Source organism: Mesoplodon densirostris, chromosome 7 (genome assembly GCF_025265405.1).
Source record: "Mesoplodon densirostris isolate mMesDen1 chromosome 7, mMesDen1 primary haplotype, whole genome shotgun sequence".
Lineage (NCBI taxonomy): Eukaryota > Metazoa > Chordata > Mammalia > Artiodactyla > Ziphiidae > Mesoplodon > Mesoplodon densirostris.
The window spans coordinates 15,352,983-15,370,084 of NC_082667.1; the positions used below are offsets into that span (position 1 = coordinate 15,352,983).

The window sequence follows — 17,102 nt, forward strand, 5'->3', positions numbered from 1 at the left end:
TGACTTGTACTAATTCCCACAGTCCAGATTTCCCTGTGTACTTATGGTGCAGTTCAACACATCCCTCTGTCCTGTGTGCTGCCTGCAAATTGGTGGCTGGTACCAGAGACTGGCTTGGACTCAGGTCTGATCTCCTTGGCAAGACTACAGGGGGTACATGCCTGACTGTCACTCTCCTTGGTGTTAGCAGTCATTAATGCATCATGTGTCCTCACTAGGGGCTGCAAGATTCCATCATCCCTTTTTCGTTTAATAATTGGGACACCTTTATGGAGAGATGCTTGTCCTCAGCTACTACTGGGTAACCCAGTGGTAAAGATCATATTGTTTGCCTCCCCCTTTTTGGTAGCAGCACCTAATTTTCTTGTGGTGACCCAACCCTTCCCTAATCTCAGTTCAAGGTCGTAAAGTAAAGCTAAGCCACCTCTGACTCTGGGAGTGGGCTCACTCCCAGATGCAAGTCTGGCCAGAGAAAGCGCCCCCTTCCCTGGCCATAGTGATAGAGTCAGGGACAGTCACATGGCTCAAGCCAGACCAATGAAAACACTCCTTGGGACTTTTTCTGAAGCTTTTGGAAAAGAAGCAGACAACTTCCTCTGGTGGTGCTAAGCAGACTGAAAATAAGCTGCTGGTGACCAGCCTTGCCACTGCTCAAGGAAAGCCTGCCTGAGAATGAAATAATACAGAGGAAAGCAGAGCTGAGATGGTGAATGCATTCCAAGTAGCACTAGCTGGACACCTAGATCCAGCCGTGCCTGAAGGCTACATCTTGGACTCTTGGTTATATGAGTTAAAAAAATCCCTTTTTCAAAGGCCAACTTGCAAACAAGAACTGATTAATATACTCCTCTTGTTCTTTCATTCCCATAACCCTCTGAACTACTCCTTTCCTAACCTTAAGCATACTGTAATTCCTTGTTCCGTGTCTATCATTTCCTATAGACTATGTTTCTGGAGACAGACACTATGCCTGTCTTTTTAGGCAGTCTTTCTAGCAGCTAGAGCATTCTGACATAAGAAAATGCTCGCTTCAGATTTGGAGAATTGAAGAAGTTAAAATAAACCTCCTGAAATGGTTAAACTCCTGCCCATCAAGTACCTTTTGTTCTCCCTGAGGTGTAAAATACAGTATTCCCTCCGGCTACCAGAGTCTGAAGCGCCCTGACATAAGGCCCCACTACAAAAGAGGCCCTCCAGGGGTGTCTGGAAAAGAAGTCCCTGACTTGGTGATTTAAAAGGCATTCCTCTACGAAATGCTTTTAAGGGGATAATAATCCCCAAGCTATAGGTTAGCTCTTTACACTTTTAAGTCTCATTGTACTCCTGCCACCCCATTTGTGGGGTGGCCTTTGAAAAAGGGATTTTTTTAACTCATATAACCAGGAGTCCAAGATGTAGCCTTCAGGCACAGCTGGATCTAGGTGTCCAGCTACTGCTACTTGGAATGCATTCACCATCTCAGCTCTGCTTTCCTCTGTATTATTTCATTCTCAGGCAGGCTTTCCTTGAGCAGTGGCAAGGCTGGTCATCAGCAGCTTATTTTCAATCTGCTTAGCACCACCAGAGGAAGTTGTCTGCCTCTTTTCCAAAATCATCTGCGCCTTTCTGCCTCCTTGGCCCAGCCTTTGTCTCCAGACTGACCATAAGAATCTCTGGGTAAAGCTGATGTGGACAAAGACAGCTGGTTCCCCCACACCCTTGGACATCAGTTCTTATCCTTTTAAATTGCTGGGGCTTGCTTTCGGCCCTGCCTGATGGTAACACCCAAATAGGGACATCAAGGCTGCTGGGGCTTGGGGAGGCTAGGCCCATGGTATGCCTTCACTGCTGGCGAGGTACCTCCAGGGCTGGGAAGCATTCTTCCCAAGTCTGCTATCTTAGCCTCCTTCTTGCATTGTTATCACCTGGATGCTGGGCCAAATGCCCAGCCATCTGAGCAGGAATAGATCAAGTTGTGATTTTAGGGACCCAGGCTATAAACCATCTGCAGGGGGGCAGGAAGTAGGAGCTGACTGTTCATGAGAACCTCCTCTGCTTCTCCAGTCCCAGGGAGGTGGGGGCATGTGACATTGTGAGGGGTGCCTCTGGGGCCTTGGCCTCTCCTTCCTGTTACCAATTCCCACTTTACTGGGAGGTGGGTCATTTATTCTCTGTGACAAGCAAATGGAAATCAAACCCTTGGAGGAGACCCAGCAGAAGGTGGGGGACACATAAACACAAAATAATTAATCTTATGGACTTTACTGACCAGATACCCTCTTAGTAAGGGGACACACAGATGAAAGAAAAGGAATCTAGCCTAAGTTTTAGAATCACATAGAACAAGATCTCACTCTACTTACTGTGTGACCTCAGGCAAGTTACTTTACTACTCTAAGCCTTCATTTCCTAATCTGTAAAATGGAGAGCTTACTACTGTCCTTGTAGGGCTGTTGGAAAGATGAAAGGATATAGTGAAAGCAGGTGCCAAACCCAGAAATGCTCAGCCCAGTGACCAGCCCATGGTAAGCACTCACTAAATGGTAGCTGCTATTATTATTGTTGTTATTGCCATAAGGAAGACTTCTCATTTTTCAACCAGCTTGAGCTAAGAGGCACCAAGGGACATGAACCTGGCTCCATCTTCCCTGCGGCATGGGTGTCAGCATCTGAAGTTCTGTGCCTCAGAAACGGGGCCATACCTTCCGTTCCAGGTGCTTATCCAGGCGGGCCAGAGCTTCCGTCTCTCCTCCTTGCCAGACAGCTGGGCCGAGTCCTTCAGTGGGGAATCCTACATGGGGAGGAGCAGGTCACAGGACTGGAGGTCAGGCCATTTCAGTGACGGCTCAGCAAGTCCTCCCAGGCTGGTCTGCTCTTTGAGCTTTGTGGGAACTGAACCACTGTGTTTTTGGTGCTAGTGGGGCTGAGATAATCCTTAATGGGTCCGTGTTTTCTAAGTCATGTTCGTTCTCTTTCCACTGTGACCTCTCCTCTCCTTTCTCTTGCCTCCCCCAAGCCTCATTCTGGACAGGTGAGAACAATCCTGTACAGCTGGCACTGTCAGGTTAGCTGACTACAGCTTTGGTTTATAGGTGAGAAAGGCTAACTTTGTTCAGATCGAAAAAATGGACGGTGGGGAGGAAGGGGAACGGGAAGGGGAGAGAGGGTGTAGTCAGTAACCTGAGAGGCCGACATACCCCCTTTCATCAGAAACAACACTAGTTATGTTGGTATTGAGAAGCCCACTGATGCCAGCACCAGGCTGTGCCTATATCTGAGAGGGAAAAGTACAAAAATAGAGGCATGAACTAGAAACAGAAGATTACGTATATAAATACGAACAGAAAAAAGACTGCAGAAGGACTACTGCAAAATTAAGGCCGGTTTCCTCTGGGTGGTGGGTAATAGTGATAGTTATTTCCATTTTCATTTCTCCGTATTTTCTAAAGTATCTACAATAACTGCATTACTTTGATAAAAAAGAAAAAACGGTAAATTCTTTTGCAAAAAAGGAGGTGCTGGCATGAGAGGTTCGGGGCCGGAAGTACGCACCCAGCTCCTCCAGGGAGGGCACGCCATAGGTCTCATCGTGGTTCTCCTGGATCTCGGCCCTGCAGCCCTCCATCTGCTGGCTGGTCACAGAGCCCACGGGCTTCTTGGGCAGCTCCATGCGGCTGATGATGGCCTGAAAGCGCTTGTAGGTAAGGGGCGGCTTCTGCCCGTTCAGCTCAATAATCCTGGGGATCCCAAAGCACACCAGACGTCACTCACAAGACCCTTCATCTCAGGTCCCTGCCCGCCCAGAAAAGAGCCCAGACTTTGAAAGCTTGGAGGGTGGCTTTCCTCATCCTCTCATGGGTCCCACTCCTAAGTGGAAAGGAGGGGACAAGGGGGGCTACATCTCCGTTTTACCGAGAGGGAAAATGAAGCTTAGATTGCTGGAGCAGGTGCCTGGAGCAAGTCAGGGCCAAAGCTGGGGCTCATTTCCAGGTTCCCTGGTGCCGATGTGGAGCCGCCTAAAGACAGAGACTGACCATATCTCTCTAATCACAGAAAAGTCCCCACTGGCCTTCTTGGTCCTTGGTTTGCCTGTCCAAGCCACAGGGAGTCCCGTGGACCTCCCTCTCTATCCCAGCGTAGGCCTCGAGGAGGTTCTTCGATAAGAGCTGCAAACATGTTCCTTGGTTGGAAAATCATTCCCTTGTTGGGCCCCAATTACTAGAACAGAGAGGTGGAGAACAGCCTGTCCTCCCCAAATCGGAGGCTGGGCCTGGGGTTAATAGTAACAACTAATACTTCAAGGGTTTTCTTTATCTTTTTTTGCAATTTACAAAAGTATTTTTTCATGAGCAAGGGAAACACAGCTGCACTGAGATAAGAAGAAAAGATATAGGAGAGTTTAGAGGAGAACTGAGGCTGTTTCTATAAAGATGAACTGGGATGGGCTGCAGCTAGACTCCCGGGGCTCTTGTTGGCCAAGAAGCAGCTTACGCAAGCGGGGCTTGCTGGGCAAGTTTATTTCTCAGTTCCTCTCTCCTCCCTTCCATTAGTGGAGACAGAAGGTTGGCTGCTGCCCCTGCAGTACCTCCCCGCTCCTCCGGCACGTGGTAGGAGGAGGAGCTCCACACCCAGCGCTTCCCTGAGCTGAGGCCAGCTCACATGCAGAGCTGTGTGACCCCCACCACTGGTTGTGGGGAGAGGGACAGGGAGCAGGGCTTGGCAGCAGTGGCAGCAGCAGCAGGAGGGTGACAGCTCTCGCAGGGAAGGGGAGAAGAGGGTTTCCTCCTGCCCCTCTGAAAGCACAGAGGCCCTGCAGGGATCTCTAGAGCCTCCGGAGCAACATCTAAATGCATGGCCGGGAAACCCAGATAGCCAGGGGAGCCCAGGGAACGCATCTCAGGAACAGAAGCTGTGTCTATGAGGACAGAGATCTGCTGGGAGGGGTGACAGACAGGGCCCACTGAGGTCAGAGGGCAGTTTCTGAGCAGCAGGACGGAAGCGGGAGTGTGTGGGGTGGATGGGACTGGAGCGTGTTAGGAGCAGATCTATGAAGATCCTGAGTGGGGAGCCTCACTGCTTCTGTCCCTTGGGCCTAATAAGCCTCTTTGCACCCAAATCGGGTAAGCTCTTTGAGCTGTTCTACAGGCCCCAACTCTGACCTATTCTCTTCCAGCTTCTAGAAAATGCCATACCTCATGTGCCAGGGGGCCCTATTGCTGAATCTCCCTGAGTTCCACTCAGCAGGGGCCCAAATCACCAACTCCCACAATTGGCAACCTGACCCCTGGGGCCCATCTCTTACTTGTCCAGGTCATAGAGAGTATGAGAGTTCTCAGTCACCACCTCCACACCAGCCTCCTTGGCCATCTTCATAATGGCTGCGTCCCGTTCTTTCCCAAAGGGTTCAGAGTCATATTCAAAGGTCAAGCGGGTCACCCCCCATTCCTGTGGGGAGAGAATCTGTAATGCTCAACACTGTTTGGGGAGAAAGAAGCTGGGCTCTCAGCTCTCTCCTGGGAGGGTACAGAGCAAGTCTAGAGACCTGACAGAATGGGCTGCAGAACAAACTAGGGACAATGACTTGAACTGGAAAACCAACAATCTGAGATCCACAAGGTTTGAGGAGGGCAGGCCTTTGAGGTGAGGCCAACAGCCTACAACAGTGGAGCCTGAGGCAGCGGTCTCTGTGGAATCAGGAGAGAGGTGGGCAGCTCTGTGCACTTGCTGTGTCCTTGTGGTAGAAGAATGCAGCAGGAGGATATAAATACATGCTCCCAGGGGAGCCTCCAATCCCGGAAAGGCACTGACTCACTGGTAAAGATGGCGGGGGACAGGATCGCCATATTCCACCTGCTTGGCAAGCCTTTCCCAGAGCTCCTCAGGGCCCTGAAAACTTCTGGCCTAGTTTTCTTGGCAGACTTGTGCTGTGTGAAGTGTGTTGATGGTTTCTACAGCAACACTCCTGAGGCCAGTAGCAAACACAGCTAATAGGCTCCAGCTCTCAGAGAGCTGGGAAAGGAGGAGCAGCCCTTAGCCCAGAGGTCAGAGAAATCAGACCAGAGGGGCCACATATTTAAAAAGGGAATTCTTTTCCTAGTCTTTAGTCATGTCTGGTAGAAATTTCTAGATTTCCTAGCAAAGCTGGCAGAAAGTGGCCCAGTGAAAAGTTGTACAGAAGACCCACAGAAAGCCCTAGAGCATGCAACTAGCAAGAAGGAAACCACATTCCAACCAAAGTCTCTGGTCATGGTCCCTTAAAACTCTGAATCCCTGGGGCAAATGTCCTGGCCGTGCACAGGGCAGCCTGGCCCTGACTCAGCCCTGCTGCATGTGAGTCCTGAGCAGGGTTGCTTATCCCTCTTTCAAGGACAGCAGCACTAAACATTTATTGAGCACTTACTATGAGCCAAGTACCATGCTTAGCAGTTCATGTAGATTACATTGTTAAAGACTCATAACCCTGTGAATAATAATAAAAATATTATTAGATGACACCTTCTCCAAGAAGCCTCCTAGGCCTTCTCCCTCAGTATGATTCTGCTGAACCTTGCCCGTTTTCCATCACAGCAGTTATCATATGGCAATGAAGCTTCCCATTACTTGCTTGTTTCCTTCATTACAGTATGAATGCTCACAGCAGAAATCATGCTTATTCTTCATTACCCTAGGACCTAGTATGGGGCCTAGTACACAGTAGAAGCTTAATAACATACAATGAATGAATGATCTATCTGTATCTCTGGGCTATTAGCGGGTTGGCCTCTGAGGTGCTGGGAGAGAGGGGACAATGCAGAGGGAGGAGAGGCAAATGTGTTTAATGGTGCGGTGGTTAAGAACACAGCCCTGGAGTCGGAGCCTGGGTGCAAATCCTAGGCCACCACCCTTAGCTTCCCAAGATACTGTTTCCTCATATGCAGAATAGGGACAGCCGTGCCCACCTCTGAGGGCCGCTGTGAGGAGTACGTGAATTAATGTATGTGAAGCACTTACCTAGAACAGTGTTCGACTCATAGTCAGCCCTCAATGAATGCTGGCTATTATCAGCACCGTGGCATTTGTGCGGGGACGTAAAGTGAATGATGAAGTGTTTACTAAGCGTCTGGCCTTGACATTAAGTCTTTGCTCTTGCCTTTTCCCCCAGGAAGAGTAGGGAAGGAAGTTGGGGTGGAGAGAGGCAGAAAAACAACTGTGCGCTGCTGAGGATGAGGGGAGAACGTCCTAGAGCCCTCTGTCTATGAGCACTTTCGTCTCTGTTTGGGCCTTAAAAACTGTGTTTTATAAAGGGGTTGGGGGGAAAAGTGGGCTGGCTACCTGATACAGCAAACAGAGGCCTATATGGTACCTAAATGAAGATTTTATCAATCATTCACAGAGGAAGTAGGGATGTTTCCTCAGAGAGGCTGACTTTTTTTTCCAATAAGCAAAGCAAAGCAAGATGGGAAACGCCCATTGCTCAACAGGAAACCTCACCCTCAAACTCCTGGCGTAGGAAGAGCTCTAATAAATCTTGCTGGCTTGAGCCAAGAAAACATCTAAGGAAGCCAGTGGCATCCGGGGTGGAATAACTTGCCACATCCCATGTCTGGACTGAGATGGGAACTTTCCAACAAGACACTGGATTCACAGAAGTTTTCCTTAACACAGTTTCCATTCTGTTGGCAGCTGACTGGCTGCATTTGCTCCCAACTTCCCTAGCAGCAGTGGTCAGACCGTCCCCGACCATTTCCATTTCCTCAGTCAGAATATTGTCTCATTCAGTCTGTGGGGAAACCCTAGGAGCAGACTCTCACTGTCTTCTCTTGGACTTTGCACACTTACCTTGAACAGCCTTGGGAACACGTCAGCCGGCTGTCCCCGGACCACAAACAGGCGGGAGTTCAGTTTCCTTAAACTTGTGTCCAAATCTTCCAGAGACTGAAGTAGGAACCTGCAGAACCCACACAGCCCTTGTTGGTGGTAACATAACAAAGCAGGGAGAAGCTGGTACATTGTTTATGCCACACAAGTAGCATGGTTCTACTGGGTTCTGGCTGACGTGTGATATGGTAGAGGATCAGTGCCACCTCCGCTGAAATCCTGCCTTTGTCATTACTAGCTGTGGGACTTTAGGCAGTTACTTAACCTCTTGAGCTCCACCACCCCCCACCCCCGCCAATCTGTGATATGGAGTTGGTGTTGGCACCTATCTCACAGAATTGTTAAGAAAGCCAAATAAAGCACGAAGAACATTTAGCACAGAGCCTGGCATATAGGAAATCTGCGATAAGTGTGAGCTGCTCCTACTCCTGTTGTTCCTCTGTGATTACAGGCAAGTCAGTCACTTATTCCCTCTTGGCCTCAGGCCCTAGGTGTAAATATCTTCCCACCACTAGGTGGTTGTGAGAATCAAAAGGGAGAACAGATGGGAAAGCCATCTGAAAAACAAGTGCAGTACTGTGGTATGGAGGCCTGAGGTCCTATTAGCAGAGGAACAAGACTGCAAGAGCCCTGGAAAGTCTCACCTACCCTGGTCCAACAGACTCCCTTGTCTTTCTGCACTCATGCTTTGGGCTGCACGGATGTCTACCGCCACGGTCCCATGGTCCCACAGCCTGGGCTGAGTCCCCAGTTGCCAGGGTTTCATTTGGCAGGTAGCTCATTCTCCAGGCTTCTCCAGGGCTCTGGCCACCAGGTTTTTGTCCCAAGAGGGAGGAGGCACTTCTCTGTAAGATATCCTCCCATGCTTTTGGGGGTGGAAGTTGAGGTGTGGGAGACTCCAGAAACTCAAGAGACCTAGCCTGCGAGCTGGATCACCATGGGAAAGGGAAAGGAAATTAACACTGCCTGAGAGCCTTCAGTGTTTTATTTATTTACTTCATAGGACCACAAAAATTTATTACCTGTTCAGTTAGGCATAATCACCTTTCTGACAAATTCCATCAATACATTTTATGATATGTGTTTTATCTTTAAATTAACATTTTAAACAGATTATGTGTTTTATTTTTAAATTAACATTTTAAACAGATTATGTGTCTTATCTTTAAATTTACATTTTAAACAGATTAACTCTTCATGTGGTTCAAAATTCAAGTTACAAAAGGGTACACAGGAAAAAGTCTCCTCCTCCTGCTTCCCCAAGGAATTTAATCCATCCCCCTCTCCAGAGACAACTAATGTTATCAATGTTATTATATGCCTGTTATGCTTTTTAAATGTGTTTTCTTTTGAATTCTCTCAACACATTTTGAAGGAAAATACTATCCCCGTTTTATAAATGAGGAAAATGAGATACAGAGAGGAGAATTAATTTGCCAAAGATTACAGTTATTGAGTGACAAAGCTGGGATAGCAAACTATCCCAGACTCTCGGTCAGACTCAAACCATGTTTTCTTCTCTGTGCCGCATTTCTTAAGCCTTTCAGTGGCACATCAAACACTGCTCCAGGGGCTGAGATTCCTGCAGGATCTCATGTGTTTGTGGCAAACACAAACCTGACTCCAGGTAATCCACTGACATTCTGTTCTTCTTCCTCAGGAACGAAGCCCTGGCAGGTGACCCTCGTTCATGGACACCTCCTGCCATCTATGCTGGGGCCTCCCACCCAGGCCTGTCAACGACGGGAATCACCGGATTTTATTTTGAGCACAATGAAACCCGGTGGCTCCTCTGCAGCACATCACGTTCCCTTGACTATGGGAGGCTTACAGAAGCAGCGACTGTTCCCAGGCTGCCAACTGGAACCAGTCCCTGCCGCCACCTCTGACGTCGACAACCTGACACTGCCAGGGGGAGAATGCCACAGACCCACATTCCAGCACGAGCTGAGTCCTGGGCTCAACCGGAAGCATCAGGCTAGCTCACGAGCAGGCAGAGACTCTCCAAGGGGTTGCGATGGGAGACTGACAGGCTGAATGCTGCTTTATGCAAAGCCAAAGCTCCACCTCTGCGAATTTCTGTTTTTGAAACACTGTCACCCTCAGAAAAGGAAAGCTGAGACAGAGTGACGCACTTGCACTTGCTTTGGCCTCCTCCCAGGCCTCACCCTCTCCTCAGGAGGAAAAGACGAGAGACCAGTGTAAATTGCCTCTGTGCCACTTGAAACCTGGGCCCTGCCAGGCAGAATGCCTAGGGATAACTGGTGACTTAGATTCTGCAACCCCAGACAGAGGGTCCTGCGGATCCCAGCAATGTCCCTGCCATGCACTTTGGGGGCCTCAGCCTTCACAGTCCACCAGGCTGCCCAGGACTTTGATTTGAAGCTACAAATAGGACTGGCTAGGTTCCAGCTGCCTTCTGTAGACTTTATTTCTAGACCTCATTTATTAAAAGGAGATATGCCTTGCAGCATCTCTGTAGTACAGATAACCTCGTGAGAACCCTTTTCTTCTTTGACAGGAGAAGTCTATAGCCGAGGCAGTGAGAAGGCACGATTCTGGACTCAGCAACCAAAGGATAATAAGAGTAACAGCAATAACTAACATTTAATGAGCATTTACAATGAACCAGGTACTATCCTACTTGTTTTACATACATCACCTCATTTAATTCTCATTTTACAGATGAGGTACAGAGAGATTAAGTAATTTGCGTAACATCATTCACTTAACAGGTGACCAGAATTCAAACCCGGACGGTGTGGCTTGGCGTCTTTATTCTTAACCACCAGGCTCCACTGCCTCTCAACCAGGACTTACCCCCTGAGCACTGGGGCTGTGCTGCCAGGGACTCAGCCATCAGAGAGCACCACAGCCAACACCTTTGCTACCAAATCCTTGCTCCTCCGGGGATCAACAGCTGTGAATCACCCAGAAGCTTGCTGAAATGCAGGATCTCAGGCTCCATCCCAGACCGCCAGAAACAGAATCCGCATTTTAGCAAGATCCCCTGGTGCCTCCTTTGCACATCAAAGGTTCAGAAGCGCTGTCCCAGAAAACCGAACTTTACTTCTAGCTTCGATTTCCAAGTTGCCTTTCTTTGCTTCTAGTTTGTTTTCACTGAACTTCCTCTCTGTGAGAGCCTGCTTTCTGCCTCCCGTTTGGCCCTCTAGAAATGCGGTTACTTCCAACTCGCCCCCTCCTCAGTCAAGCCCTGCAGGGCTCCTCCAGGAAGGGAGGCCTCACGATGGCCCCCAGGAGCCCCAGCCTCCAGGCAGACAGAGAAAGAGTAGCCACTGCTAGGGCACCACCTGTGAGGAGCCAAGAAGGGGCAGGGAGCAGTGGAGCAGTGCTGCCCCTGGGCAAAAGCTCACTGGGGCCAGCGGGCGCATTCTTTCACCAGAGAGACCCTTGGGCCTTTGTGCTCCCCTAGAGCCCTCCTCTCTACATGGCCAGTTTCTCTTTACTCCAATGAGGGGGGACTCTAAAGAAAACTGGCCGGGGTATTGGAGGTGGCAGTGTTCGGGCAGGCAGCTCACCCTTGGCAGCTCCACGCTGAGCTCACATGGCTGAAATTCAGAGCACACCGTCCTGGGTGAGAGTTCAAGCTCACCCTTTGGATTAGACAACATGTGCAGCTTAGTTGCATTATGTAAGCGCTCTGGAGCCAGAAGCAGACAGAACTGGAAGAAATCAAATTGGGATTTCAAAAAGTACTAAAAGGACTCAGTAATTCAGGGACTCCATGGAACTAGCCCTTTAAAATAAAAGACACGCAGATCTTTTAGGGAAGGACTTCTCTAGAGAAGGCAGATTCTGTGTTGAGAAATATTTTGTTTGTTATTAACAGGAAGAGGAAAAATGATAGTGAACTCTCTTTTTGGGTCTAGATCGCCCTTGACCAAGTTTCTCTGCTTCAAGCCAAGGTTAACTGTAATGATGATATCATTGGCCAGCCCAGACTGGCTACATAGGCTATTAATATAAATTAATTTCTCCTAAGTAATTAAGAGCGCTTCAAGCCCCACGGAAAAGGATAACCCAAACCCACAATCCATAGCAGGGATTGATCTCTAAGTATCACTTGGCTAAAAATATGTTTATTCTTTCCTAATTTCAAAGAGAAAGATGAATGTGAAAGTTTTCATCCCTTTTAGGCAAATGGAAACATTTCCTCAGCAGCAGAACAAAAAAGTGACTCTTGGGTACCAGTGTGAACAACTCAGAGAAACTCAAATTTCCCTGCCTGTAGACCATAGTTCTCAACCCCCTTCTTGCTGACCAAGTTCCAGGGAAGAACCACCCAACTTGGACAGTCCACCAGTGTTTAGCTCCAGGCATTGGGAAAAGAGACACACTTGTTCTCACCAGGCATCCTGGGGAGTTCCCAGGTCACCTCATTCACTAATTCTGAGTGATTCTGGCTGATATTTTATTTCTACCAACTCCTTCTGTCCCCAAGTTCCGGAATACAGGTGTAGCACAGAGCCAAGGAGAAAGTGACATAAATAAAGGGTAAGGTGAATTGTTGCCAACATCCATCTGGGTTGCAGTAGGGAGAGAAAGGTAATGAAAAACTGCAAGGGCCATTTTTAAATCTAGAAGGGGCTCACATCCCCTCTTTTTTTTTTTTTTTTTTTTTGGTTCTCACTACAGTACTTCCTTCTAGACGCAGTAAATTTGGGGAAGGTGGGGCTGGGGAAAACGGCAAAGGGTTTAGCTAACTAGTGCTTGGCAAAAAAAAGTCCTGAGGCTCAAATGCTACAATTAGCCTATAAACTTCCCACTACCACCAAGGCAAGGAGTATGCTAGCCCTTCTCCTATGCTAATAAATGTACATGTTCTTGGTTGCCTTTCTCTGTCCACTTTTACTCTTAGGAAGGGCCATTCATGGTTATTTTAATCTGATTTATCTGCTGAAAAACGCTGTGTGGGAGTCAGTGTAGGAAGTGCAGGAGGATAACAGAGATACAGACTTTGGCTCCCCCCACCTCTTGCAGATGGCCCAGGGCCCATTCTTCTGAGGGAGGCTTCTCAGAGGCGGCAACTGAAATATTTACAGAGCTAGGATGTTACGCTGCAGCACAATTCTCCCAGGTTACTTCCAGATCCAGAAACAGCCACTGGGAGATTACACATAGTGTAGTTACACAGAGGTACAGCTGGCTCCATCACTCCCCCTAACACCCAATCGAGTGCATAAAACAGTCTGCAGTTCTGCCCTCGCTCTGAACCTGGGAGCAAAGAATATGGCGGGGGTGGTACGCATGTGTCTGTGCCCAGACCCAGAAGCACCTCTTTCTTCTCTTTCACCTCTTTCACCTCTTTCTTCTGATGCCAAAACAAATCAGACTTCTTGCCAATGCACTGCAATACATATCCCAAGCTGTCGAGCTCAGGTCTGGGGTTCTCTAGTCCAGTGCCTCTCTGGCTTTGCTGCACATCACACCTTTAAAGACCCTAATGCCCAGACCATAACCCAGAACAATGAAATCAGAATTGGGAGAGAAGGGGGCCCAGACATCTTTTAAAGATCCTTAAATGATTCCCATGTGCAGCAAGGTTAAGAACCACTGCTCTAGTCTGTCCCCCTATCTTATTTACTTCATGGCATTAGTTCTACTAAATTAAGGTTGTTTACTTGTCTTGCGCCACGCAAATGTACGCTCCAGGAGCTCTGGACACCACATCTGCTTGTTCACTGCTATTTTCCTAGCAGCACCTAGAGCAGTGTGCCTGGCAGATGCTAGGCACTCATTAAATAATTGCTCAATTAACATCTGCATTCCTACACAGCCTCTGACTTCAGGATTTGACACAGGCATCTGAACTGCCACATTCCTTTTCTCTCTCACTCACTCAAAAGCACAATCACAAAAGGGTGACCCACAAAACTCCTAGTTTCTAGCGAATCTGAGTTTAATCAGCAACAGAGTTTTTGTTGTTGATCTGTAATTTCCACTACCACAAAGGAGTAGGCAGTCCTATGCAATGTCCTCCAAAACCCCAAAAAAGGAGAAACTCCGTGACAACGCAGCAAGCAAGCAGTCTGGATTCTATTTACTCTGCTCTGACTGGCACACTGCCACTGGGAGGGGGGCAAAGTCTCAGGCTTAGTCCATGCTAGGGATGGCCAGTCATTTGAGGATGTTTGTCAAACCCAACCTCCTATCTATAGAAACTGAAGCACAGGCAGAGCAATAGAGCAGCTGAAAATTGTGTGGGCAGGCTCTCCACAGGACTATCTTTAGTTGTTCCCTCAATATAAATGGGTCAGGAGGGGGGCATTTAATAGATCCACTGCTAGGGGCATTCACTCTCCTAGCAGGGCACACACCTTGGTGAGGAAAGAATGGTGGAGAGCCAGCCTATCCTGGGAATAACCTTGCCTCTCGAGCAACAAGGTCACAAGCAAACATGCTCCAGAACAATGCAAACAAGCCAAAGGACTACTGAGGGGCATGTTAAAGAGAGATGGGAACACAATGTCTCAGAACTCCTTGGTTTTAAACACTGGTTAAAGAGAAAACCCATCAACTACCTATCTGTTAATCTTCTCCCATGATCCTGTCCACTCCATCTCCTGGGAATCATCAAAGAGGGACCCTTGATATCACAGCTTTCCTGGTCCCTCATCTTAGTACATCAGTTGATAAAAATCTAATCTATAATGGCTCAACCGTGCTTTAAAAACAATCTCATGGGGGCTTCCCTGGTGGCGCAGTGGTTGGGAGTCCGCCTGCCGATGCAGGGGACACGAGTTCATGCCCCGGTCCGGGAAGATCCCACATGCCGCGGAGCAGCTGGGCCCATGGGCCATGGCCGCTGGGCCTGCGGGCCATGGCTGCTGGGCCTGCGCGTCCGGAGCCTGTGCTCCGCAACGGGAGAGGCCACAACAGTGAGAGGCCCGTGTACCGCAAAACAAACAAACAAACAAAAAAACTCATGAGAAGAGGAGGAAGGAAGGGACACTTTGGTTCCCTTTTTTTTTTCCCCCCCTCTAGCAAGCCCATAGCTGCTGAGGGAATTCTCCAAATGGATTAAGTACTGCTCTCTGCTCTCCAGCTCCGGACACAAAGTGCCTCTAACTGAACATGCCCTTGAGGTCTTTATCTATAAGCACTTGCCCTATCTAATGCTAAGCCAGAGTCTCTAGACGCCTCCAGAAACAGAATGATCTTGGTGGAGGGAAGGCAGGATGGTTGAAAAAATGGATTCAAACAAACCAGAGGCTTACAGATGACCTTCAGGAGCACAGCAATGCGCTCTTTACTTGAAGAATGCAGACATCTGCTGTGCTATCAATTCAGAAACCCATCCCTGCCCTCACACCACAATAGCTCCTGTCCTCCCCCTCCCCCCGCCCCCAGTACACCCCTAAGAGCCCTAGACAAGGAGTCCCTGTTCTGCCTCTCACTGACTGCAAATCCTTGAGCAGGTCAACTTTGCGTCTCTAGGGCTCAAGAGTCTCATCTGTACAACGGGGATCATGATCTGTCCCACAGGAATGTCGTGAGGACCAAAGAGGATAACACGCAGTGCGAGCGCGCGGTGTCAGAAGCTGAACCCTGGTCCACCCAGGCTATTACTACGGGGACTAATTGCTTCCCTCTTCCCGGCTTCTCCCCTCTGGAGACTCGGCTCCGTCCCCCTGCCCCACCTCCTTCAGGCCGGGGTCTTTCGGCAGAGGGGACTGGGGCCAGAGCCTCCCTTTCCGAGAATGGGTGCCCAAGAGGTCAGGCCTCGTCTCCCGGGCCCGCGAACCCGCCCCGGGCCCCCTCACCTCCATCGGTTGATCCCGACTGAGGAGGAGGCCGCGAACCAAGGGTCGAGGATGTAAACGCAGCGCATACAGTGCGCCCCGCGCACGGCCGCATGCAGCGCCGGGTTATCATGGAGCCGCAGTCCCTTGCGGAACCAGTGCACTGAGGAGGCGCCTTCCGCGCGGGCCGCGGGCGCCGGGGCCGCCACTGCCACGGTAGCCACAGCCGCCGCCATTACCGCCCTGACTGCTCTGGCCACCGCTGCTCCGCCCCCATAGACACCGCAGGCCCCGCCCCCAGCCCGCCCAGTGACCTCTGACGCTTCCGTTCCTCTCTGGGTCCCCGCCCCCGGGACCTGGAGCCCATCTTCTATTGGCTGGGAGCCCCCCTCCCGGCGATTGGCTCTGAGGCGCCCAGTCTGGCCCCGCCCCCTCACGTTCCCACCATGTGTGGGCTCGCTGGGGAGGAGCCGGAGGGCCGGGCGAGTGACGCAGGCTGGCGCTCCCCAGGGATGTCTGGGCTTGGACCGAGTCCGGAGGGACTGTGGATCCCAGGCTTGCCGCTGGAAGCTGTGTGGGCTGGCGGGGTTGCTGTGACTCCAGAAAGTGAATTACACGACGAACAACCGGCCGTCCTACATCATCATCGTCATCAATATCATCATCATCTACCTCACTCTATACATCATTACAACATTCTTCTACAGCCGCCATTTATTGACTGCATTATATATGCCAAGCAACATGATAATACCCTTACACTGACTGTGCCATTTACTACTCAGTTCAGCCCAGTTGCATTCATTCAACGAACCCTAGTGAAAGAGCTGTTATTATTCTCATTTTACGGACAAAAAAAACTGAGGCTGTCGTAGGGTGAGTGACTTGCTCAGTATCATAACGCTAATAAAAGGATTCTACCCCGATTATTGTGAATCCGAAGCTTCTGCTTTTACCTACAAAGCTATACTTGCGTCTGTGCTGAGCAACGTGGCATTGACAAGCGGTAGAGTTCAAAGAGTGGGGAGAAGTGCCCTGATGTGCAGCAGTAGACGGTTTGGGAGTAGGGGCTGGAAATGTAGAGGACGTGGGTTGAGATAGTAATTATGCCATCAGATGAGTTTTGCTTTTACTTCTATGTTGAGTAGACTCAGTGGTACCTCTGTATGCAAAACACTGAACTGGAGTCTGTGTGGGATTCAGAGATGTGGAGGACACTCCCCATTCCTCCCAGGGGAGCCAGGTGGAGCCCTCTTCTCCTTCTGGAGTCTAGCACAGGGCTTGCTGATTGACAGAATGAGTGAATGACAGGAGATGCGTACAAATACCCACAGTGAAGTGTTGATGGTGGACTAAGCTAGCCTAGTTAGATTGGAGCTCTGGGGGTTATCAAATGAAGAGTCTATCTCAGTTTGTCCCTAGGTTGTGCCCATCCTCAGAACCCTTCCTGAACTTGGGAAGGAGTAGTGAGGAATTTAGCAATATAGCCAGCAATTTAGTGGT

The 17,102-nt window shown here is 49.5% G+C and overlaps 1 protein-coding gene across 3 annotated transcripts in view; it reads right to left on the bottom strand.

The window, feature by feature from the left end:
* CRY2 (cryptochrome circadian regulator 2) overlaps nt 1-15,865 on the bottom strand; it is a 33,822-nt gene extending 17,957 nt beyond the window's left edge. For 2 of the 3 annotated variants that reach the window (XM_060104162.1, XM_060104161.1), the window contains exons 1-5: nt 15,621-15,837; nt 7,798-7,906; nt 5,282-5,424; nt 3,532-3,716; nt 2,682-2,770 (exon numbers count right to left, since the gene is read on the bottom strand). In XM_060104162.1, coding sequence (XP_059960145.1) covers nt 2,682-2,770; nt 3,532-3,716; nt 5,282-5,424; nt 7,798-7,906; nt 15,621-15,835 — 741 coding nt within the window. In that variant the 5' untranslated portion in view covers nt 15,836-15,837. Of the gene's footprint in view, nt 1-2,681; nt 2,771-3,531; nt 3,717-5,281; nt 5,425-7,797; nt 7,907-15,620 lie in introns of all 3 variants that reach the window. The other variant, XM_060104164.1, reaches the window with a different exon arrangement.
* Nucleotides 15,866-17,102: the final 1,237 nt, after the last annotated feature.